The 20,587-nt window shown below is 35.9% G+C and overlaps 1 protein-coding gene across 4 annotated transcripts in view; it reads right to left on the bottom strand.

The window, feature by feature from the left end:
- The window catches only part of SBF2 (SET binding factor 2), a gene marked incomplete at both ends in the record, with an annotated part of 266,518 nt that overhangs the window by 195,157 nt on the left and 50,774 nt on the right, over window positions 1-20,587 (bottom strand). For 3 of the 4 annotated variants that reach the window (XM_080619950.1, XM_080619952.1, XM_080619953.1), the window contains one exon: window positions 18,144-18,229. In XM_080619950.1, coding sequence (XP_080476076.1) covers window positions 18,144-18,229 — 86 coding nt within the window. Of the gene's footprint in view, window positions 1-18,143; window positions 18,233-20,587 lie in introns of all 4 variants that reach the window. The other variant, XM_080619951.1, reaches the window with a different exon arrangement.

The following is a 20,587-nucleotide window of genomic DNA, read 5'->3' as shown; positions in this document are numbered from 1 at the left end:
TCTCAATACAGAGAAGCCTCACATTAGCAGAGCATTATTCTGAGACAGTACCTACACCCTACTGGCCTTGAACATCTTTCAGTAGGGAATACTCTCACAGTAGCAACAAACCCAGCTTCTAAGGAAAAGCAACCTCTGAATTCCTAAAATTCCAATATTCTATAAATTCTTATATTCCTAAAGTAGGAATATAACTGGATACCAGCATGAACCTGTGGCAATTTGTCTGTTGGATGTCAGCATGACAAACCTCACGAAGACTTGACTCTTCCTAAAGAAGTTGTGATGTATCTGAAGTCTGTCGAGATCAAAGTGCTTTTCAAGAGATGCACATGGAATCTTTTTGGGAATGTGATACTGTAAGTATTTTCAGGAAAACTTATTTTCTTAATATCACACAGTAGCCATAACTAACTTTTGAAAACAATACAATTAACCATCCCAGGAAAAAAGAAGTCTTGCCCAAGTTAAGGAAAGGAAAAGTGTGCATAAACTCCAACAAGTTAAATAGAAAACTACCAATAAAACTAATCAAGATACTCAGTGGAGGAGCTTGCTAAGGAATAAAATGACTACTAAAATGTGTTTCAAAACGTAAGAGAAGTAAAAGCTTGAACAACTCCTGGCAATAATGACTAAATAAGGACAAAGGTAAAATTTGTAATTTTACAATCACAGTATTCAAGAGCTCAAAAGAAAAAAAAAAAACAACACAAAGAACAAACCCAAAAGATCAACCACAGTAAGAATTCTCTACATTACTGTTCCCTAGGGAGGTGCCTGTATTTTGGAAGGGAAAATATAAAAGATTACAGAAAATGAAAATGAAAGTATCAAACCACCACGAACAGACCATATTATTGCAAGAGTTCCATGTAAACACAATATAAAAGTAGAGAGCTATAAACTGTGATTTTAACTTTCTTTCCCTGGAGACAATAGTGGATTACTGGAAGGTGGGTAAATGTTTCATCTGTTTTTAAACAGCACTGATGTTATCTAAAATATTTGCTCTACATGTACAAAACTTCCAGAAATTGTCAATTTACAGAACCAGTAACCCTACAAACAAATAAATTATACTGGAAAAGAATCAGAAAGGCTTCTCTACACGAAGATCATGAGTAATCCATCTATTAACAGTTCTTCAACAAAAGCAAATGGATGTACTCAATACAATACAGCTCACCTTTCAAAAAAAAAAAAAAAAAAAAACCCCAAAACTTTTAGCAAGAACATTGACAAAAAAAAAAAAAAACAAACCTCAAGTAAACCAAATTGTCATTGTGTAGGGCAACAGTTCTCTTCTGGACTACTAACCAATTTTAAAAGTGGGAATAAATAGCTATCTTTTCCCAACGGAGGCGGATTAAAAACAATATTCACAAAGATCTCTGATGGGATCCGTTCATGTGCAGTAGGGGCTCACTGATTTTAGGTTTTCTGTTTTGCTTTCTACAGACAATTTCTGAACATATCAAAAAAGTTCAACAGTGAATTGGTCAAGTTTATGGAATATCAAGTATTTGGAACAGTCAGTGCTGAAGTTCTTTGTAATAGTATATGAAAAGGTCTCACAATACCAAGAAATTCCTAGTTGAGGAAAGAACAAATAATAATAATAAGAACAAATAATCCTTAAAAAAATTTGCGTGTAAGAACAAATAATCCTTAAGATGCATATGCAATAGCAGACTATATTTTTACCTCTCAGGCAACAGAACCTGAAATGTGTTTCACTTTAATGTGTAGTAACCATGGAAGAAAAAATTCAAATACTCAAAATTATCAGGAAAGGAACTCGGAGGGACACAAATACTGTTAAGACTTGTCATTTTGGTCCCTGCTGATCAAAAAAGATAAATTTGAACTAAAAGTCACAGGCAAAAACAACAGTATGCAGAGGGTTGGAAGAGCTTCTGTGCAAGGAAAGACTGCATCAGAGAGGCTTCTCCATCTTGGAAGAAATGTGCTCTAGAACAGGAACAGAACAGACACCTACCTACTTATGAATAGGATCAATAATATAACCACAGAATAATTAATTATTTCTCATGAAATATTAGCATTATATAAAAGGATCATGTGTTGGTATAAAACATACGGAAGTCTTTCACAAAACACAGTGAAATAGCAGAACATATTGCCATGGACTATTATGAAGGACAAAAGAATAATGGGCTTAAAAACTTTCAGGCAGAGAAATGGGGGAGAAGCTCCTGCGAAACTAGCATACATGTTGGCCCAAATGTATCCTATCACTGTGGAAGCCTCTTAAGCCTGGAGTAGCATGTACCAGTGTATTTATGAAAAGAACCAATAGCATGTCATATCATGATATCTTGCACTCTTTCCAGAACTATCCAGCACTGATTCCCGTTGGATTCTGGACAATAAGCTTGATCAACTTCTATTCTGACCTTGGGTTTCATTATTTGCATTAATGGCCTAAGGATACCAACACTTAGTTTTCACCATCTTCCGATAAACCTTACATGATCATGAAAAGTAGCTCAACTATCAATAGTGTAACATTTCTAGTTGTAGCAGAATTAACAGATTTAAACCTATTGATATGTTACTCTGCTAACATTAATGTTTCAAACATAGCCTTCTAAACCACATACGGTTCCCATAGCAGTAAAGCAGATACTTTAGGGAAGTGGAAGGTAACACATATAGACTAATAAGAATACAACCTTCCAAAACTATACAGTCAGCTTTTTGCCACTAGGTTGAAATTTAAACAGCAAGTTGTCCTAAAGATCTCAGTGTAACACATACATCTTAGCTGCACCCTCTCCCTTACTGGGGTCTGAAAATACGTAAATTTGAAAATCTTGTTTACGCCTTTCTAGACTGAAGCTTAAGTTAGGTAGTTTGCTTTCTCCTCTCTCTCTGGATCAGCACTTGCAGAGAGAACAGCCTCATCCTCCCAACACAAAAACCTGAAGAAGGGGGTAACTCATATCAAACCAAAATACTAGATGACTCAGGACCACTCCATTCTTACTTCATTCAGTGCAAGACGTAAAATACTGTGAAACTGAAGTTGTAAAGGTATGTTCTTTTCTGTCACATTTTAAATCAATAATCTGAAGAGACAAGAGTCATTAAGTTTACTTCTTTTAACACACTTCAGAAACCATTACTAAATTCAATCCCTAATTTAATTAAGGTTTCCACTGTAGTATTGCTTTTGCAATCCCACAAGTAAGCTATCATCCATAATAGGTAAAATAATGTACATAGATATGCTATTACCTAACTCATCACGGTAAATGAATACTTTAAAAGGAAAGCTTATAAGCACTATCATATTTAAGCCATAAGACATAAAAGGGTGTGCATATGCCGTAATAATGACACACCTTAATAATACAAGAAGTATGTCATTATTATCCCATACTACACACCCTAAAATGCTTCAGTATAGATCACATCTACGTATTTAACAAATGAAATTAGGACACTTAGAAAAGTTGCCTAATTAGTGGCTGATAATCCCAAAATGTTTCATTAAAAAAATAATAAAAAAGAAAACCACAAAGAAAACATGCCATCAAATATTCCATGTAATATAATAGAATTATATCAAATATAACTATTTCTAACCATTTTTTTCATCATCATCAAATTACAAATATAAACTGATAAAAAGTACTTGCATCAACAAATGCATTCAAAAACAGGTTAAAAGGGGATGGAGAGCCATTGAAAAGGATCTCTGTTTCACAGAATTTTGAAATGTTCTTGAAATCTTAAGATGGTGAGCCTAGAAAGACAAGGTGCAGCTAAAACCTTTAGAGAGGTTCTTAGGTTTTCTTGGAAAACTGCTTCCGCCTTTCCATTTTAACAACCCAAAAAATGGTTTATTACGATCAATCAACTTCAGTTATCTCTATTAAATCACAATCTGAACTTAGGGACTGAGGAGTTAAGTGGTTTTACCTGAACTCTTCCACAACAACACCATACTACTTGCAATCTAAAGCCAAAGTCAGCACAGAAATCTGACATTTGCTTAGGTTTTTCTTATTTATATCATTGTTCACCTTGGAAGTAAACTGAAACATTTTGGAAAATACATTATTGAACACTTAATACCATCTACTTAGCCTTTGACATGCAAAATACAAACAAAATAATGTTTGTGGCAGCCAAAATAAACAAAAATCAACACAAAATTCACGGCCTTATTCTTAAAACCAACTAAAATGCACTTAAATATTTATTAACTGCACATGATTCCACAAAATCCATTACTCCAATACACTTCCTCAGGCATATTCAAAATAACTACTTACTTTCTTCAGCTGAGGCATACTACTACAAAAATCTAACATCAACAATCTTTCAAGCCTGATCAAACTTGACAAAATGATTCTTGGTTAATGGATTTCCACTCATTTAACATCTCTCTGGTTATATAAATTGGGAACAAGTTTCCCAATTCATGTGAAGTGTTTACAATTGTATTTCCCAAGAACAAAGAAAATTGTAGATATTCATTTATTACAATATTCCCCAACAGTTTTCCAACTACACAGTTGGAAGTACCGCTAATCTTTCAGATGAAAGACATTCAGACATGAAATGACCAAAACACATCCCTTTAAGTAATAGTATTGATCAAAGTGAAACAAGAAACAGATCTTGAATTTCGAAATAGAAAACTCTGAAAACATGCTTATATAAGTGATTCAGCCATAACCAAAAACAGTAAGTGATTTTCCAAGCAATTTTTGTTCCTCAGTGCAAAAATGATAACTCACCGTGGATACTGAAAAGCCCCTCATATAGAAGTTGCTGCTGCTTCTAAATTGGGGTGGGGAGGTTGGTGGGGGGAATGTACTCTCCACCCACTTTTCAAGAGGTCTTGCCAATTCCGCTGTTATTTGGGAGAGCAGATCAAATTCAATATACAAGACACGAAACAGATACTAAATGGTCCAACAACAAATTTTAAAAATTGCAAATGCCAGCAAGTCTCTACAAGTATATTACTGGGCCAGAATGAGGAAAATCATTGTGAAATAAGCTTTTCTGGTATGCAGTTATAGCAAATAATCATGAGGTGATGCCGAGAACTAGACAAATCTGGTATTCGAAGAATGTTAAAAACACTGAGGTCACAAATGCACACTGTAACTTTAGTACCCACTTCTTATCCCACTACTTTGATATTAAATCTAATTCAGTCTTCATTCTAAGCTATAAGCCATGATTTCAATGAACACCTCTCTTGTCCACATGCTATAACACATGTGGAAAAGGAAACAATACACTTAAAAATGAAGTGAGGTTGATTTTGTGTATGCCATTTACAGAAGCGGAATATTGCTTGGTTTTAAAATACTGTATTATAACGTAGACTTTCCAGTAAATTACAAAAGCAGATATTCTTTCTTGAACAAAAATTGTGAACTTATTTGTATTTTTTAGAATAGAAGAATGTTTCCCTGCACTTTTACATAAGCCTAAGATAAAGCCCCAAAACCATAACTGCATTTGGCATTTTTAACACCAAAGCATATTTGCTTTAATATAGCACAGTGCAATACAATGCAGCAACCTACACAAAGTAATCACATAATCTGCCATTGTCCCACCAGTCTGAGACACTCATTAGAATGAATTTTGGTTGAACTGCCTTTACTTAAGCAAGAGCTAAATCTTCAAGATCAGAAGACATGAAACAGGGAATGGGAACAGAAAATTAAAGCCAGTTCTTATATTAAATTCCTCACAATTTATTGCAGAACGACAATAGGAATATTTGCAGCTCAGTAAAACAGCAGTTCCTTTTATTTGGGGGTGCAGGGTGCTATTACACATTATTTTTTACATTAGAATTGCTGTATTCCTAATTTTCCATATATACTGGTTGCTTTAGTTGAAGTAACTTGGCAGACATTCAAGTCAGAATATGGATAGAATCATAGAATGGTTTGGGTTGGAAAGGACTTTAAGATCATGTAGTTCCAACACCTTGCAGGGCAGGGACACCTTTCACTAGACTAGTTTGCTCAAGGCCCCATCCAACCTGGCCTTGAACACTTAAAGGGTTGAGGCATTCACAACTTCCTTGGGCAGCCTGTTCCAGCCTCTCATCACTCGCACAGTAAATTCCTTCCTATTACGCAACCTAAATCTCCCTTGTTGAAGTTTGAACCCATTACCCCTTGTGCTATCACTGCAGTCCCTGATGCAGAGTGCCTCTCTGGCATCCAGAACATACTTTCAAGAACAAAGACATCTTTTACTTGAGGATAACTGAAAACCGGGTCAGTATCTGACTGTGATCTGGTTTTCGTTATCTTCTTCATGGTTTCTCATGAAGGTTAAGGAACCATGCACTACAAGGAAAAGATGAGCAAGTAGTTTGGGGACACTGTATGACAAAGTCTGGATGGAAAAGTTTCTTTAGAAAACCTCAGTAGTACCTTAGCTTATGCTTTTAATATGTGGGGAGGGGTAGGAAGGGGTGTGTTTGGGATAGCGGCGTTTTTGTTTGTTTGTTGGGGGGGGGTTGGGTGGGTGAGGGTGGTTGGTTGGCTTTTTTTCCTTGAACTCAGATTGCACTAAAACCTGCGAGACTTGAGCTATCCAGCCACAGAAGCTGTTGAGGGTAAGTTCCCAAAGCCATTCAAAAGAAGATTTGGGTATCACTGCTCTTCCTCTTTGCCTAGGTTCACTCTGCAGCTCAGATTTAATGAGTTGCAGGCTGAAAGAGAACTACAAACTGTGAAAGGATCATTATACAAGTAGCATTTACCACAACTAAAGACTGAGCTGCCTTATCTCCAAATCTGTGAAAGTTGGAGCTTCAGAGATTCATACTAGAGGCCAGTTCAACTGCTTAATTTATTAGTCCGGTGCTGATACAGAAATAAAATTCATTTTTAGTTTATCCTGGTATCCATTACAGCTAAGTAAAAGCACCTGTTCAAGTGATCATTTGACACCTTATCCTTGAAAACCATAAAGACGCTGCAACTAAACATACCTGAGAGAGATCTCTGTCAGCAAAATTAAATAAGGTTGTAACACTACATGGATCAGACTGTAGCATTAACACGCTCATCTTACAAATCTGCCACTTCTAAAGGTTTGGCCTGCATCAATGAAGCAGAATTGCATCACAGCAATGAAGACAGAGAAAGAAGAGAAGGATTTGCTAGCACAAGACCAGGAAAACTGCTGACAAAATTACTGACTCCACAATACTGGTTCCATACTCAGAATTCTTTTTAAGTTTATGACAGATCCCCATTCAGGAGAATTTCAATACAAAGACAAAAATCTTTCATCAGTGAATAGCCTTACAATACACACTTACAAAATGTGTCTGAATACATCTGTATTTTTCTTCTTCCTCTTAATACAAATTGTATTTTGCATATAAAAGTATATTATTTATTTACTCTTACTTTACTATGATGAAAAGCAAGCTCCATAAAATTACTATTTGTTAACTTTTACTTAAAATAAGGAGGTTTCTTAACTAAAATTCTCATCATCATTTATTAAATCCTTACTAAAATCAGGATATCAAAACCATACTGGAAGTTATTATAGACCATATTATTAAATAAAAATACAGGCGGAAGAGGGCCATCTAACTAGCCTAGCTCCCTTTTACATCTTCTAACCTGCAAGTTCATTCATAAACTTTTCCTTTACCCATCTACCAATACCAGGTTTTGTATAAAAGAAAACAATATGCGATATGTTATTAAGGAATAGACAGGAGTCTAAAAAGTCTGTATAATAAAAGCTGAAAAATCTGAAAGTGGTTTTGCCAATTCCATGCAGTTAGTCAAAAGAGAGCATCAACATGCCATACTGAAAAAATATTAGGTAGTCTGCTTTACAAACAAATGAACTAACTCCCCCAGCCTCAGCATTTATAAATTCAACTCCTTTTCATACTTAAGATAGTGACAGTGCTTGAGGCCAACATGTTGCTTTGATAAAAACTGGAAATGAGCCTCCAAGTCCCTTCCTAGGACTCTGCATGGCACAGTCAGTCAGACACTGGAAGCACAGTCAGCCAGCCACTTTCTCCCTAGGCTATTGTAGGTTTGTGTTTCAGGTGTATGTTTAGAGCACACAGGCACTCTGCCCTGTGAGGTGTCCAGAAAGCAAAACCAGGAATTATGTTAATTGGATACAGCAAAACGTCTCTGCACCAATTTTTCTGTATGGCTTCTAACGGGATAATAGAAGGGCTGGTGCAATGAGCTGCAGCACATAATACTCAGAATTGTGAAGGGTTATCTTAACTGGGTTTTTTTAAATTTTTCTTTTTTATTCTGAATAAACACTTATACTGTATAAAGACATCACAAAAGCTTTCAAGTTTAAGAAGTTAGGCTTTAAAACTGCTGAGATAACCTGCATCCAACAAACAAAATTTATACAGAGTGCAAATCAACAAGTTGGTCAAATTGGGGGGGTGGGGGAATATCATGATCTCCAAACACTACTGATTAGAAATTCTTAGCATGAAAAGTATCAGCTTTAACAAAAGACAAACCATTAACAAATCTGTTCAGACAAATGTACAATAGCCTTTATTTTCCATTAGCCTGTTTTCTTGAACTATTAGAAAACATTCCAAACTGATTTATAGTCATAGGAATCAACCTCACAGATAAATTATTTCTGGATTCCCAGAACATTCAATGACCCAGTTCAAATTTCACAATCTTGTATTCAGCCCAATAGACTGTGTTTGATTAGATGCACATTATCTGCCTTTCCGCTCCTTCACACAACCCTAGAAAGGATAGCTCTGTGACAACGGGATATAAAGTTATAAATTCAATAGGCAACAGTCTTGCTTTCTGGCTCTCTCCAAAACCACGCAAATTCTCAGCTCCCTGCAGAAACACACAGAAAAAAAACAAATCAAACACCACCATACTCCCTCCCCGAAACTTCAGTCAAAAAATTACCTAAATTACAGCACTTCAAGCATAAAAAAAAAAAAAGCACCAATTTTTTACAGTGGGCTGACAAAAAAGTTAGCTGTAATAATAAAGTGAAACAAAACATGGGAATTTTAAACAATGAATTGGTAAGTGGTTCTGTGGTACTTCAGTGCCTTCCTGGATTTACATTTGTCCAAGTTTAATTCTCTCTCTTCGTCTCTGGTAGTTACAGGAATTTGATTCAACAGTAACATAAAGAACTCTTAAAAATAAGCTTTCTGTAGTTAACAACAAGGACAAACACCTGACAAAATCTCATCTCTCATGGAAATCCACACAGATTTCTTCATTCATCACCATTCTGATGTCTCAGTTTGGTATCTTTTCAATGAGTTACTACCATCTCCCTCTGCACAGAACCAAACAAGCACACTGACGGAGAGCTTTTCAGATGAATAAATCTAAGAAGAACCTCAGGAGAATATCTAAGCCACTCCCCTTTTCATGCCTTATCGTTAGCCTCACGCAACACAAGTCATTCCTCTTAGCTGTCTTAACATTAAAAACACGTAACACTGTGCAAAAATTTTATTCTAAGCAGTGTGAGCTCCATCTATCTAAATGTTTCTTACTGTTTACACCAAATATTTTTTGATATAGAATCCATCCACCATTACTCTCCTTACTCTCAAAAGATAAGGAGAACAGTTTATTCCTTTTATCTATCTGAAGTCTTCTCAGGTCTAATCTCTGGCTATCTCAGGATAGTGTCTACCTTTATGCAAAAGCTAAACTTCCTAGCTCAAGATGCACAACACTCAGTTGCCACGGCACAGGACAGAGATACGCTTACACCTGTATACTACTAATTTAGACGAGGACAGTCCACTGCACGTGGCACAACTGGAAAATAGTAGCTTTGTATGATAAGAGATCTGGATGTTATAGTGCACTTAAATACATCTCTTTTCCTTTCTGTGTATTTGGAACAATATCGAAACAGTGCTGTAAACTCAGAAAGTACAGCACTTACAGTATTTTAACTGGCTTATAAGTATACACTGCCCTGCGTCTTTCAGGACAAACTTCTCTTCTGTTGTTTCCATTCTAAACTTACACCATTTGTCTTCATGTAGAATTACTCTGAAATAATTTTCACTTATTAGTAGCCCAAAGTGGAATAAGTCACTTAAAGAACCTATTCTGATGTTAAGAACATATTCAGCTATTCAAAACCACACAGTACTTTAAGGTCATATATTGCATTCATCTAAGTTAACTTACAAGTATAAACAAATATGTTTGGAAAAAGACAAAGCACATCCATAACCAGGCTATTCTATAAAGTGTTCAAGGAAAACAAAGCTGAAAATAATTTAAAAAGAAAAATTTGCCTAGAAATTATCCTCTCAAAAAAATAAATATAATAGGAAACCTACTCTTCAGTTTTGGTTTCTGGAGATACAGCCCATTTTCATATTGAGTGAATTATACATTGCCCTCCCTTTTTAGTCCAGCCTATTTCTTAGTTTCTCTAAATAAGCATGAAAAATATTCACAAATGTTTATGTGTTCACACTGAACACATACAGGTAATAGGATAAACTGAAAAACAACAAAGTTCTTACTGAAACATACCAGCTACAAACCCATTTATTCCAAAGGTATTATACACACTAGCCTTGCACCCTATGAAACTGAAGAGCAAAGAATTCTTCATAACCCTGCGAACTCTCAAATCGCAGAGAAACATAGGGGGAGACAAAAAACACCACACATGTGTAAGAATCCTAGACTGGCTGGACAGAGGCAGACAGGGCTGTTAAGGGCAAGAACAAAACAGATCATTCTCAAATACCCAACAAGAGAGGGAACTCAAAGAGTAAGAATGATGATACTGATAGATTTCCATCACTATAACACTATTTAAATGAAAACCAATCATATTTGCATCACTACATTCAGTGAGTACCTCCACTATCTCCATCCTCACGTACATATTGTGTTTTGGTTTTTTTTTAAGGAACATCAAAAAACATTTAATAATCAATATTTCAGGACCTTCAGGAAAAACAGGGTCTCCAGGAGACCTCTCACAGGTGAGTCTATTAGCTGAAAATACCTGATAATGAAAATACCAAGATACTCCTGGAGATTGCAAATGTTGCAACATGACTTAACCGTAAATCTCAATCTCTTCTGCCTGACCATTATGCAAAAGCCCCATAAGCAGAAACTTACAGAAATGCCCATGTTGCAGTCTTTCCTCTAATTTTTAAAGAGGATGAGAAGAAAATTATGGGCAGTTATTACAGATACTCATGCAGACGCTGAATCACACACAAAGCGTAAGTGGAAAAGACCATCTTTTGCAGCAACGTATTATTTATGGGGATGAGAGATATCAATAAAGAAAACCAATCCAAATCATGCTACGATTCTACAAACACCTGCATTTCTTAAGAAAGCTTTTTAAAATGCTTTTCTCCTCCAGCAGATTTTAGAAGAACTTAAAATATCAGGGGGAAGGACAGGAAGAGGCAGGAACACCTTATTAGTTTTAAAAAAGGTTACACTTCAATACACTCTGTTTTGAATAATCCCCATGGAAAGAAGCTGAAGCTCCAAAAGGTGCCACTTCAATATTTTACTGTTCTTACTAAAAATGTTGACTGTATTATAAATTGTTCCAGTTTTCCCTAGTTGTAAACAAAACAAACAAACAAAATGGATAAAACATATTAATTGCACCCTTTCACAGTATTTAGTCAAGTAAGACCAAGTTTGCTACAAAAGGACTACTTGCAAGTCCTTAGATTTCAATATCAAATTATTTTACCCCACTAGTCTACAAAATCCAGGAGCTAAAATCCACTCAGTAAATGCAGTGGGATTCTAAAACCACGATGCAATTATTTTACAGCACAGCAGAAACATTACTGTAAAACATACTGGATTTATGGCACTCTAAGATTTCCACTGGAGGCTAATATAGACAAGTTAAAGGAATATAAACTGAGTCCATAAGAACTCCAATAAAAAAAGTTAGCCATACTTTTGCTATCATCTGTTTTCCACTAACTGCTGAAACCACCTGTACTGCAACAAAATGAGAATGAAAGAACAATCTTTCACTGAGTTCTGTGATGCAATTGTTCATTAAATAATTACATATTTAATGATTCTTGAGAGAGATTCTTGAGGGGAAGGGGAAAAAAAAAAAAAACAAACACAAAACCAAAATCTCTGCAGCTAACCATGTGCACTTCAAAAGTTAAATAGATGCTGTAGAGAATCCTTTATTCAGGTCTTTAAAAGCATTAATGCTGCAGAAAAATTGGCTTACAGATCAGCTACCTAAGACTGAGGCATTTAAAGATTAACCCTCTTAAAACTTTAATCACTTCAGGCCTTAACTGGCTAAGCTGCAACCCAGTTTGTCTCTTACATCTTATTTAAAATAACAAGTAAAATGTTCAAACACCAATTTGTTCCCTAGAAAAGCTGATTCACACCAAAGTGGTAAAACGGGTAATAACACTAAATAAACAACACTAATAAACAAAAAGGCAATAACACTAAATAAAACGACACTAAATGATTAGCACTTGAATTTTAAAAGTATTATTTTGACAGCATGTGTAATGATTTTGAGATCTTGTATTGGGAATCTCCAAAAGTTTAGGAGTTCACTACTTAAAAATCTGGCTTACTGTAAAATGCCTTCAGTTGAGTGACAAAAATTCTGGTTTTCAATGTAAATCTAAAGACATTTGTTGGGTTTTGATAGCTTTCTCAGCCCAACTGTGAAGCTCCATCAGCAGTGTACATTCACTTAAGATTGCAGACGTATACCTGTCACTTACAAGTTACGTTTGTTATCATGAAGTGGACAGTTCTGGACAGGACTACAATGTTGGTTTTTCTCCAAAGACTGAGCTCTACTAGGTCAGTCAAAACACAGATATACTTTGAAAATACACAAACACCACTCATTAACCTCATCTGATTTCCTTTCATGTCTCAGGTTAGTTAGAATTTAACAGTTGAAGCCAGTATTTCATAAAAGACATACTGTATGTCTATTTAAGAGTTCATATCTGAAGCAGCTCCAAGGGTGCAAAAATGCTAAGGTCTACACCAAAGATAAGGCTCCACAGAAAGAAGTAATATGCTCATTCCAACAACACCAACTCCTCCTCCTCTAGAAGGAAGCAGACATCCTACAAGATCTCAACTGGACACATCCAGCCTCTCTTCAGAAGCCTTTCCTCTTAGCATCATAACTCATGCAAGCTTGTATTAAATAACAGTTTTTACAATTTACAATTACATTTTATAATTTAAGTAATTACCTGGATAGCTGATTAGCTCATCTAGAAATGTATGTTCATATGTATACTTGCACACACTTGAAATGAAAATTACTAATTCATGGCACTACTACTACGACCACTACCTGCTATAGTGAGTACCAGGGAAGAGAATTTCCCACTAACTGCACAAACACACTATATCTAGTTTAAACTCGAGACAATATATCTTTTTCTAGGTATGACTTTCATTGGCCTAATTAGCATAAACCTCCCAACACTGAGTAATGCAGATGACACTTAGTTTAGCTAATTTAGCCCTGGGACAAAAATTAATATATAGTGTAAAATTAAATACCAAAGCTTCCTCCTTTGATGTATGACTAATTATGATGTCTAGAAAGGTATACAGCAGAATTAAAACTGGATTATAAACTAGAAGAATATGCAGATACATAAAGCTAACTCATTCAGCCAGCAAAGTCTCTCAAGCATTCTTTCTACACAGCAAGAACAAGAAGTTTGAGTATCCTCATTTTAAACTGCTTTGTATGTCTCAGCTGATTTCAGGGGGTTATTTTTACACTTAAGCTGTATCTTGTAAAGCTGGAATAATTTCTTTGAAACAGTCAGACAAGGACACCCAAACATGTTCATTTAAAATATGATGGGGGGCAACTATCAGTTTGGTATCTTCTAACTGGACTCTTTAGAAAAATCAACTACCTACCTGCTTTTTTAAGCCAAAGATTTTATTAACTTTAAGAATGGGTAAATCTCTCTCTACTTCTCAGAGTCAGCTTACTTCCATGAAACCTGAGGGTAGTCACTTTGACTTGTATTTCACAGTAAACTGCAGATGAACTGCTATTTGCCAGTAAGTTGAAGATGCTCAGATTCAAAGCTGAAATTATTAAAAATGTTTCCTACATTCCTCTTAAATAGCCCATAAAAGGTTCTAGCAAATTGAAGAGCATCTTGCTGCTTTTGAAGTAACAGTATGTACGATATATAATATTAACAAATATCATACCTTACTCTCAGTTATATGACACAATTCAACAAATGGTGTAAAAAAAAAAAGTATTAGGGCCTTTAGTACCTACTGTAATTAACAATAATCCATTACAAAAAACTTCAGGTGTGTTTTACAGCAATTTGTAGGTGGCTCACTTAGCAAAGTTTCTGTATTCAGTTATAAACATAACAAAGATCAAAGCTGTGAAGTCATTAAAGAAATGGCAAATGCAAGGAGTGTAAGATTAAGAAAAATCTATTTCAGTCATTTGATGAGATGCAGACAAGTAGAAGCTCTAAGAAGATACACTGACCGAGACCTACTCACACTTTCTTTCCATCAACAGAAACTCGTGGCTTTGCTCAATTACCACTGATGACCAGAAGACATGCAATTTATTTACTGCCACAAATTAGAACACTTCCATAACATTTCATAAACTATATTCCTGTTGAATTTTGGACGATATATGTATTCCATAACTTATGCTTGTTAAACAAGACCAGAACACAGCTAACATGCTACACACATCAAAATAGAAACAAATTAATAGATTAAGCCCTCAATACACAATATATATACACCAAATGTAACACTCTCAGTAAAGTTTGAACTGCAATTACATTTTATAATGACCCAATTCTCTACATATTTGTGTCAAATTAACAAAATGACAAACATTATCAAGGCTAAAACTAAAAGTTGAAATTGGGTCATTATCTTTCCTAGATAACATGTTCCCAAAATTATCGCCCTTCACTCAGCCAGGGGAAGGTCCATTAGGCACAGTTTTGCCATGATAGCTCATTTTACAAAACTGGGCTTAACAAAATGAAACACATTATTAACAGTGGTTTTATTATTTAATTAGAGATTACCTGCACAATTCCACCCTCTACATTATCATAACTTATGTCTCAAAGTTGATCACACAAATTCAAACCCAAAGAGGTAGGGGGCATGCAAGGTTCAGGAAAGAGAAAAGCCCTCCACAAAAGTCTCAGAGGATTTTGTCTATTAGTTTTCGGCTGGAGCTTGGACTAATGGCATCTCTACAAGCTGTGGAAATCACAAGGGGTCCAAACAGGCCCCCAAACTTTTCCATCATAAAGGCTTGAGGGGTGGGCATAGGGATTTTCCACTATTTCCCACCACCACCTTTGTTTTATAAGATGCCATTAACAACATGAATGGGAAACACCATTAGATCATATCACCCATTAGATGCCAAAACAAATTATCTCATTAAACCTGTATGATTTTGCACAAAAAAGGGTGGAGGGTCCTAAGAGGTGTTATCTTCACTGATAATCAGCTGAAGATCTCAATGATCCATGGCAGAAGAATTAACTTTGAGAAAAGACAAGACTCAAAAAAATCTTCCTTCAATCCTACCACTAGGCATGAAAAGCTTTGGCCTTTTTTTCTTCAAGAAAACGCAGCGGAGAGAGATTAACTTGTTTTTCACAAACAAACCATGGGGTTTTTTCCCTTTCAGAGAAATAAAAATCAATCACTCAAAGGAGAGGAATTACACTTACAGGGGATGTTAACTTGAACTACTCATAGAACTGAGTTCTATTCATAACTATGTCTACCTTCAGTCTCGCATAAGTTTGTCAACCACTCTATTTTTACTTTCTTTGCCCTTTTTTCCCCCTCAAGGTTTGCCTGCTACCCTCTTAATGATACTAAAGCTGCCCTTAAGATGACAAATAGAAAACAGTAACACAGGTTTTATTCTTTCCTTTCCAAGAATTAGTCTTGATTCATGTTACACTTACACAAAACTTTAGGGGAAAAAAAAAAAAATCCATCCTGACAAAATCTGATTTTTACAAGAGATTTACTTTAGCATTTGATATTTGCAATATTAAAGTTTTATTACCACATTTGGAGAGCAAATCAAAATTTTACTAATCTTGCCAACTGACTGAATAGATGTCCTTAACTTTTAAGTCACCAGATTTCATTTAACTTGGAAACTTCAAAGTCCTAATGCCTTTGCCTAACAAGTCATTAGAGAACTGATACAGAAAAGTTTTGTTCAATGAAGAAGATTAAGAAATCTTCCTTTAGAAAGGTATTTCTTGTACTGCCAACATCCTACAATTAAACATCAATGAGAAATAACATTTGAGTACAGATATATCACTTAAGACACTTCACTGCTTTAAGAGAAGATGTGCTTATTTATTTCATTACAACACTGGAAGTCAGACATATTACTTTCTTTGAAACAGGTAAGACTTGTATGACAAAATAAATTTTAGTATGATTCAAACTCTTGCAGCTGTTTAAGGCAAGATCAAGCCACCTACTTCAACCCCAAGAGAGAGGTTAAAAAAAAAAAAACACCCCTAAGCCTTGTCATCAAAGTTGACTTCTCTTCTAATGAACTACAACTGCATGTGATATATAAGAAAGCCATTTATCTGAACTTGCTCAGCAATCATCAGGCACATGCTGGCTAGGCACGTATTAAGTAGAGAACAACCAGCTACAGCAAAAAGCAGTTGCTATACAGAGCAGTATAATGTTGTAACAGTAGTAGAAACACTTCAGAGAAAGCAGGAGCTTCCACTGTTTCAGAACAGCACCAAGTTGCCAAATGTAGTATTATGCAAGTGTACCACAAGCACTGCAACTATCCATCACGTGTATCTGAAATAATGCTTACACCAGTAATTAATGTATGACATCCCCCCAAAACAGAAGGCTTACGCTTGACTATGAAGAAATGAAAACCACACTGTTGAAGAAAACGAGCAATCAGTCGTGTACACCAGCACACAGTGAATAGCATAAACCTCTGCTATGACAGCGAGCAAGCAGTAAACACCAAGATCCCCTCCCCTCTCTTTCACTGGGAAGACAACACATGGCCAATGGCACGTTATGACCCAGCAAGTGAGCTGAACAGTGGTTAAAAGGCATCATACTGGTAAAATCTTGCTATGTTTGCTGTATATGTGTGATAAATTCAGTGAAAAGTCAGTGTCTTTGTCCTCTGCAGCTGATTTTCTCCCACAGTACAAGACTGTTTTCTTGTACTTCTGTACTAGAAGAAAAAGACTTCTATTGCAACATTTCCTACAGGCCATCTCCTTCTCCAGCTCATCCTGTCACAGAGGTTCCTAAGTTCACAGCAGTCACTCTGACTTCTCAGAAACATGATTTGCAGAGTATGACCACAGCATTTCATTTCTCTACAGGATTTTTAGATCCATATGTTTAATACATCAGTGACTCAGATGTCTGAGATACACCTTTTAATTACACAATGTGAGTATGAATCTCAATATGAGATCAAGGAAGGGAAAGAAGTGGCTTTTAGTGAATTTTCAGAGAGGGCATTGAAAATAGATCAGTGTACACTGGCCTTGTTCAGTTTACTGGTTTTGTAAGCGTCTATCATGCCATCTGTCAAGGTCAGAATACTGGGTAGAGACTGATCATTTTAATCAAGCCAATTTATTGGGATATCCTTTTTAATTCTCTTTAACATACAAATACATATTTGTATTTATTTGAACATGATAATAAAAAGTCATCTGCCATCTGAAGGACGCTTATAAGAACAGTCAATGATAAACCTACTGACACAAATAACATTTACTTTAAATACACTGTTTCTAAATTTGCAGCACTTTTTCTGTATTCTAGGAATATCTACTTAGTGGTACAGACTACAATAAGCTATCTTCTGTTAGCCAAAATTGTTATTCTTAAAGCTATTACCTATCTCCTCAACTCAACTTCTACCCATTCCCTGTCGGGTCAGATAATACAGATAATTGCACGAAGGCAGATGTATCTTCCAACTGTATGTGAAAAAAATTCTAGAAGTTATATAAGGTAATGCAAACTTACCAACTCTATTCCCTGTGGAAAAGGAGTATCTTCCCAGTCCTTCTGAGGAAATCTTTGTATTATTTTTCCCAAGCCTTCTGTTGGTCCTGCTGAAAGATAAAATTCAATTACTTAAAGTCATCCTGGTGGAATTTGAATTGCCATAAATTTGAGATTATTTTCAGAATATACCCACTATTAGGAAATGTTTCACAACAAGAGGCAGAACAGGCTCCTCAAATGTATCTTGTAAGTCATATAATAAATACAATCTTAATATTCTCCAGTAGTGACACAAGGAGCCACTATATGAAATGAAGCTGCAAGCTGCATCCAGACTATGCTCATCATGCATGTTTTCAAAGTGACAGATGATTACTGGTAACTCCAGTCTCCCTCCACAAACAGCAGAAAATCAAAAACTAATATAATGGATAATGTGATATTAAAACAGAAGTCTAGCATTTGGCAACAAGTGGTCTTCAAAGAAGTCTATAGATTAAAAACCCATATGATTTATCCAGGACACTAGCTCCCTGCCAGTATTTCTAGTTCGTTCCTTGGACAAGTCAGCACAGATTTTCTACACAGAAAGACAGAGAGAAAAGCTACACAACTGATCTTTTATTTTTTCTATACTCTGTCCTTTTTTTTAAAGCTACCATGATATAGATAGGAAGCCACAAATACTCAACTGTAGCATCCTGTCATTCTGAATGGTACAGGAACACAAACATGAAATGAGCAAACAAAACACACACGTTTGCAAGTCAATCACTGAGCAGAGACAAGAGGCCCAAGTTCCTAACCCTACTAAAAAGAGAAGGCAACAGTAGGAGAGCTGACACAGTTACTGTAAGGCAGCATTCCCCCAGGCAACCAGCAGGTACCAAACCAAGCAAGCAGAACACCCACAGCTCTAGAAACCGACTGTATTTGCATTCCCTTAGCCAGCAAGGGGATCACAGGAAAAATAGGGTAGATAAAGGAAGCAAGCGTGTATCACTGCAAGCATGGGTGCAAATCTGATTTAAAATAAAAACATACTGAAGAAATAATTTTTCTATTAAGCTACACATAAAGCTTCCTAAAAGGCAAAGTTGAAATTTGCAACCATTTTAAAAATTATTTTAATTTAAAAACTAAAAAATTCTGCAATAGTGGTAGCAGTCCCTATGTGTTGCTTCCTCTACAGACACCCAAGCAGCAGCAACAAATAAACTATTTTCCTGGCTTTAGCATAAAAACCAATTTTCAGTCTGACACAACTCAAGTCTGCTAACATAAAGCAATTTATAAATCAATGTTGTGGTAGAAAAAAATATCCTTCTCTAAGCTTCCTGCTAATTTACAGTTTGAGTTTGCCACTATCTTAAAACCCGTAACAAATTTTACAAGGCATTTAGGTAGAATTAATCTGACAATTCAGTATTTTCTCTACTTTATGTATTTTTACACTTAACATTCTATAATTTTTCCCCTGAAAACAATTTAGGAATAGAAGTTCTTGGTACAATGGGCATATAAACTACACACAGTGAACTCCAAACCACGACAGTATATACTGATTGTGATTGCCCAAGGCAACATGCTGAAGAATTGCAATTAGACTGGATTAGCTAGGAGATGTGTAGCACTAAGAGATGCAATCAGAAAGTTAAAAGGCAAAGGAGATACTGTATTTAAAAAGAAGCTGCAGAGGTGCTGAGAAAGCAGAGTTAGGATGCGCCAGAAACCAAGGAACAAATACAGATACGGTTACAGTTGCGCTTCCTGTTAAGGAAAGAGAGCCCCATATCTATTAGACTGTAAGAACTGCATAGGGTCACCAGTCATTAATTTCACTTGTTCAAGATCAAGTGTTGCCTCAAGTACTCTTTCTTACACTTACACAGCATCTTCTACCGAATTATTACTGTTCTGCCCCTACCATTTCATCATGACATCCTTCTAAAAACAGGAGGCATTAACACAGAGGCTTTACCAATCCCTCCCTAAACAGCTCTCAGAAGAGCAGTCACACACCCTCCCCTCCTAAGGCAGGTAAACACACTTCTGTGTTCCTCCTTTCTTCTGTAGACATCCAGTCCCTGTTTCCTTCTTCCATCTGAAAAGCACAACAGCTACATTTTCAACTAGATATGGTAGAAATGTATATGTATTTTGTTGCTAGCATGCCTTAAACAGCTTTTAGCCTTCTATGCTCTCCTCTTACCCTTTATGTTTGGTAACTCACTCAGAGAACTTGTTTTTCCTCCCATTCCTTTAAGTAGTCACCTACTTGATAGCCTCTACTCCTCTTTCATTCTGACAGGACTCCTCCTTCACTGACTCAGTATCAGAACCTCTTCCCTTGTTGAGTTGAAGTCTCAAATTACCATGTTATCTGCTTTTCATAAATCGCTTAAATCAAATCTCTTCTCCCTCTAGTTGTTCTAAAGCTGGCAGGCAAAGCAAGGAAGAGA

This window comes from Psittacula echo (genome assembly GCF_963264785.1).
Source record: "Psittacula echo genome assembly, chromosome: 5".
Taxonomy (NCBI): Eukaryota; Metazoa; Chordata; class Aves; order Psittaciformes; family Psittacidae; genus Psittacula; species Psittacula echo.
Note: the sequence above shows the minus strand (reverse complement) of the source record. Positions and strands in the feature narration are given on the sequence as shown.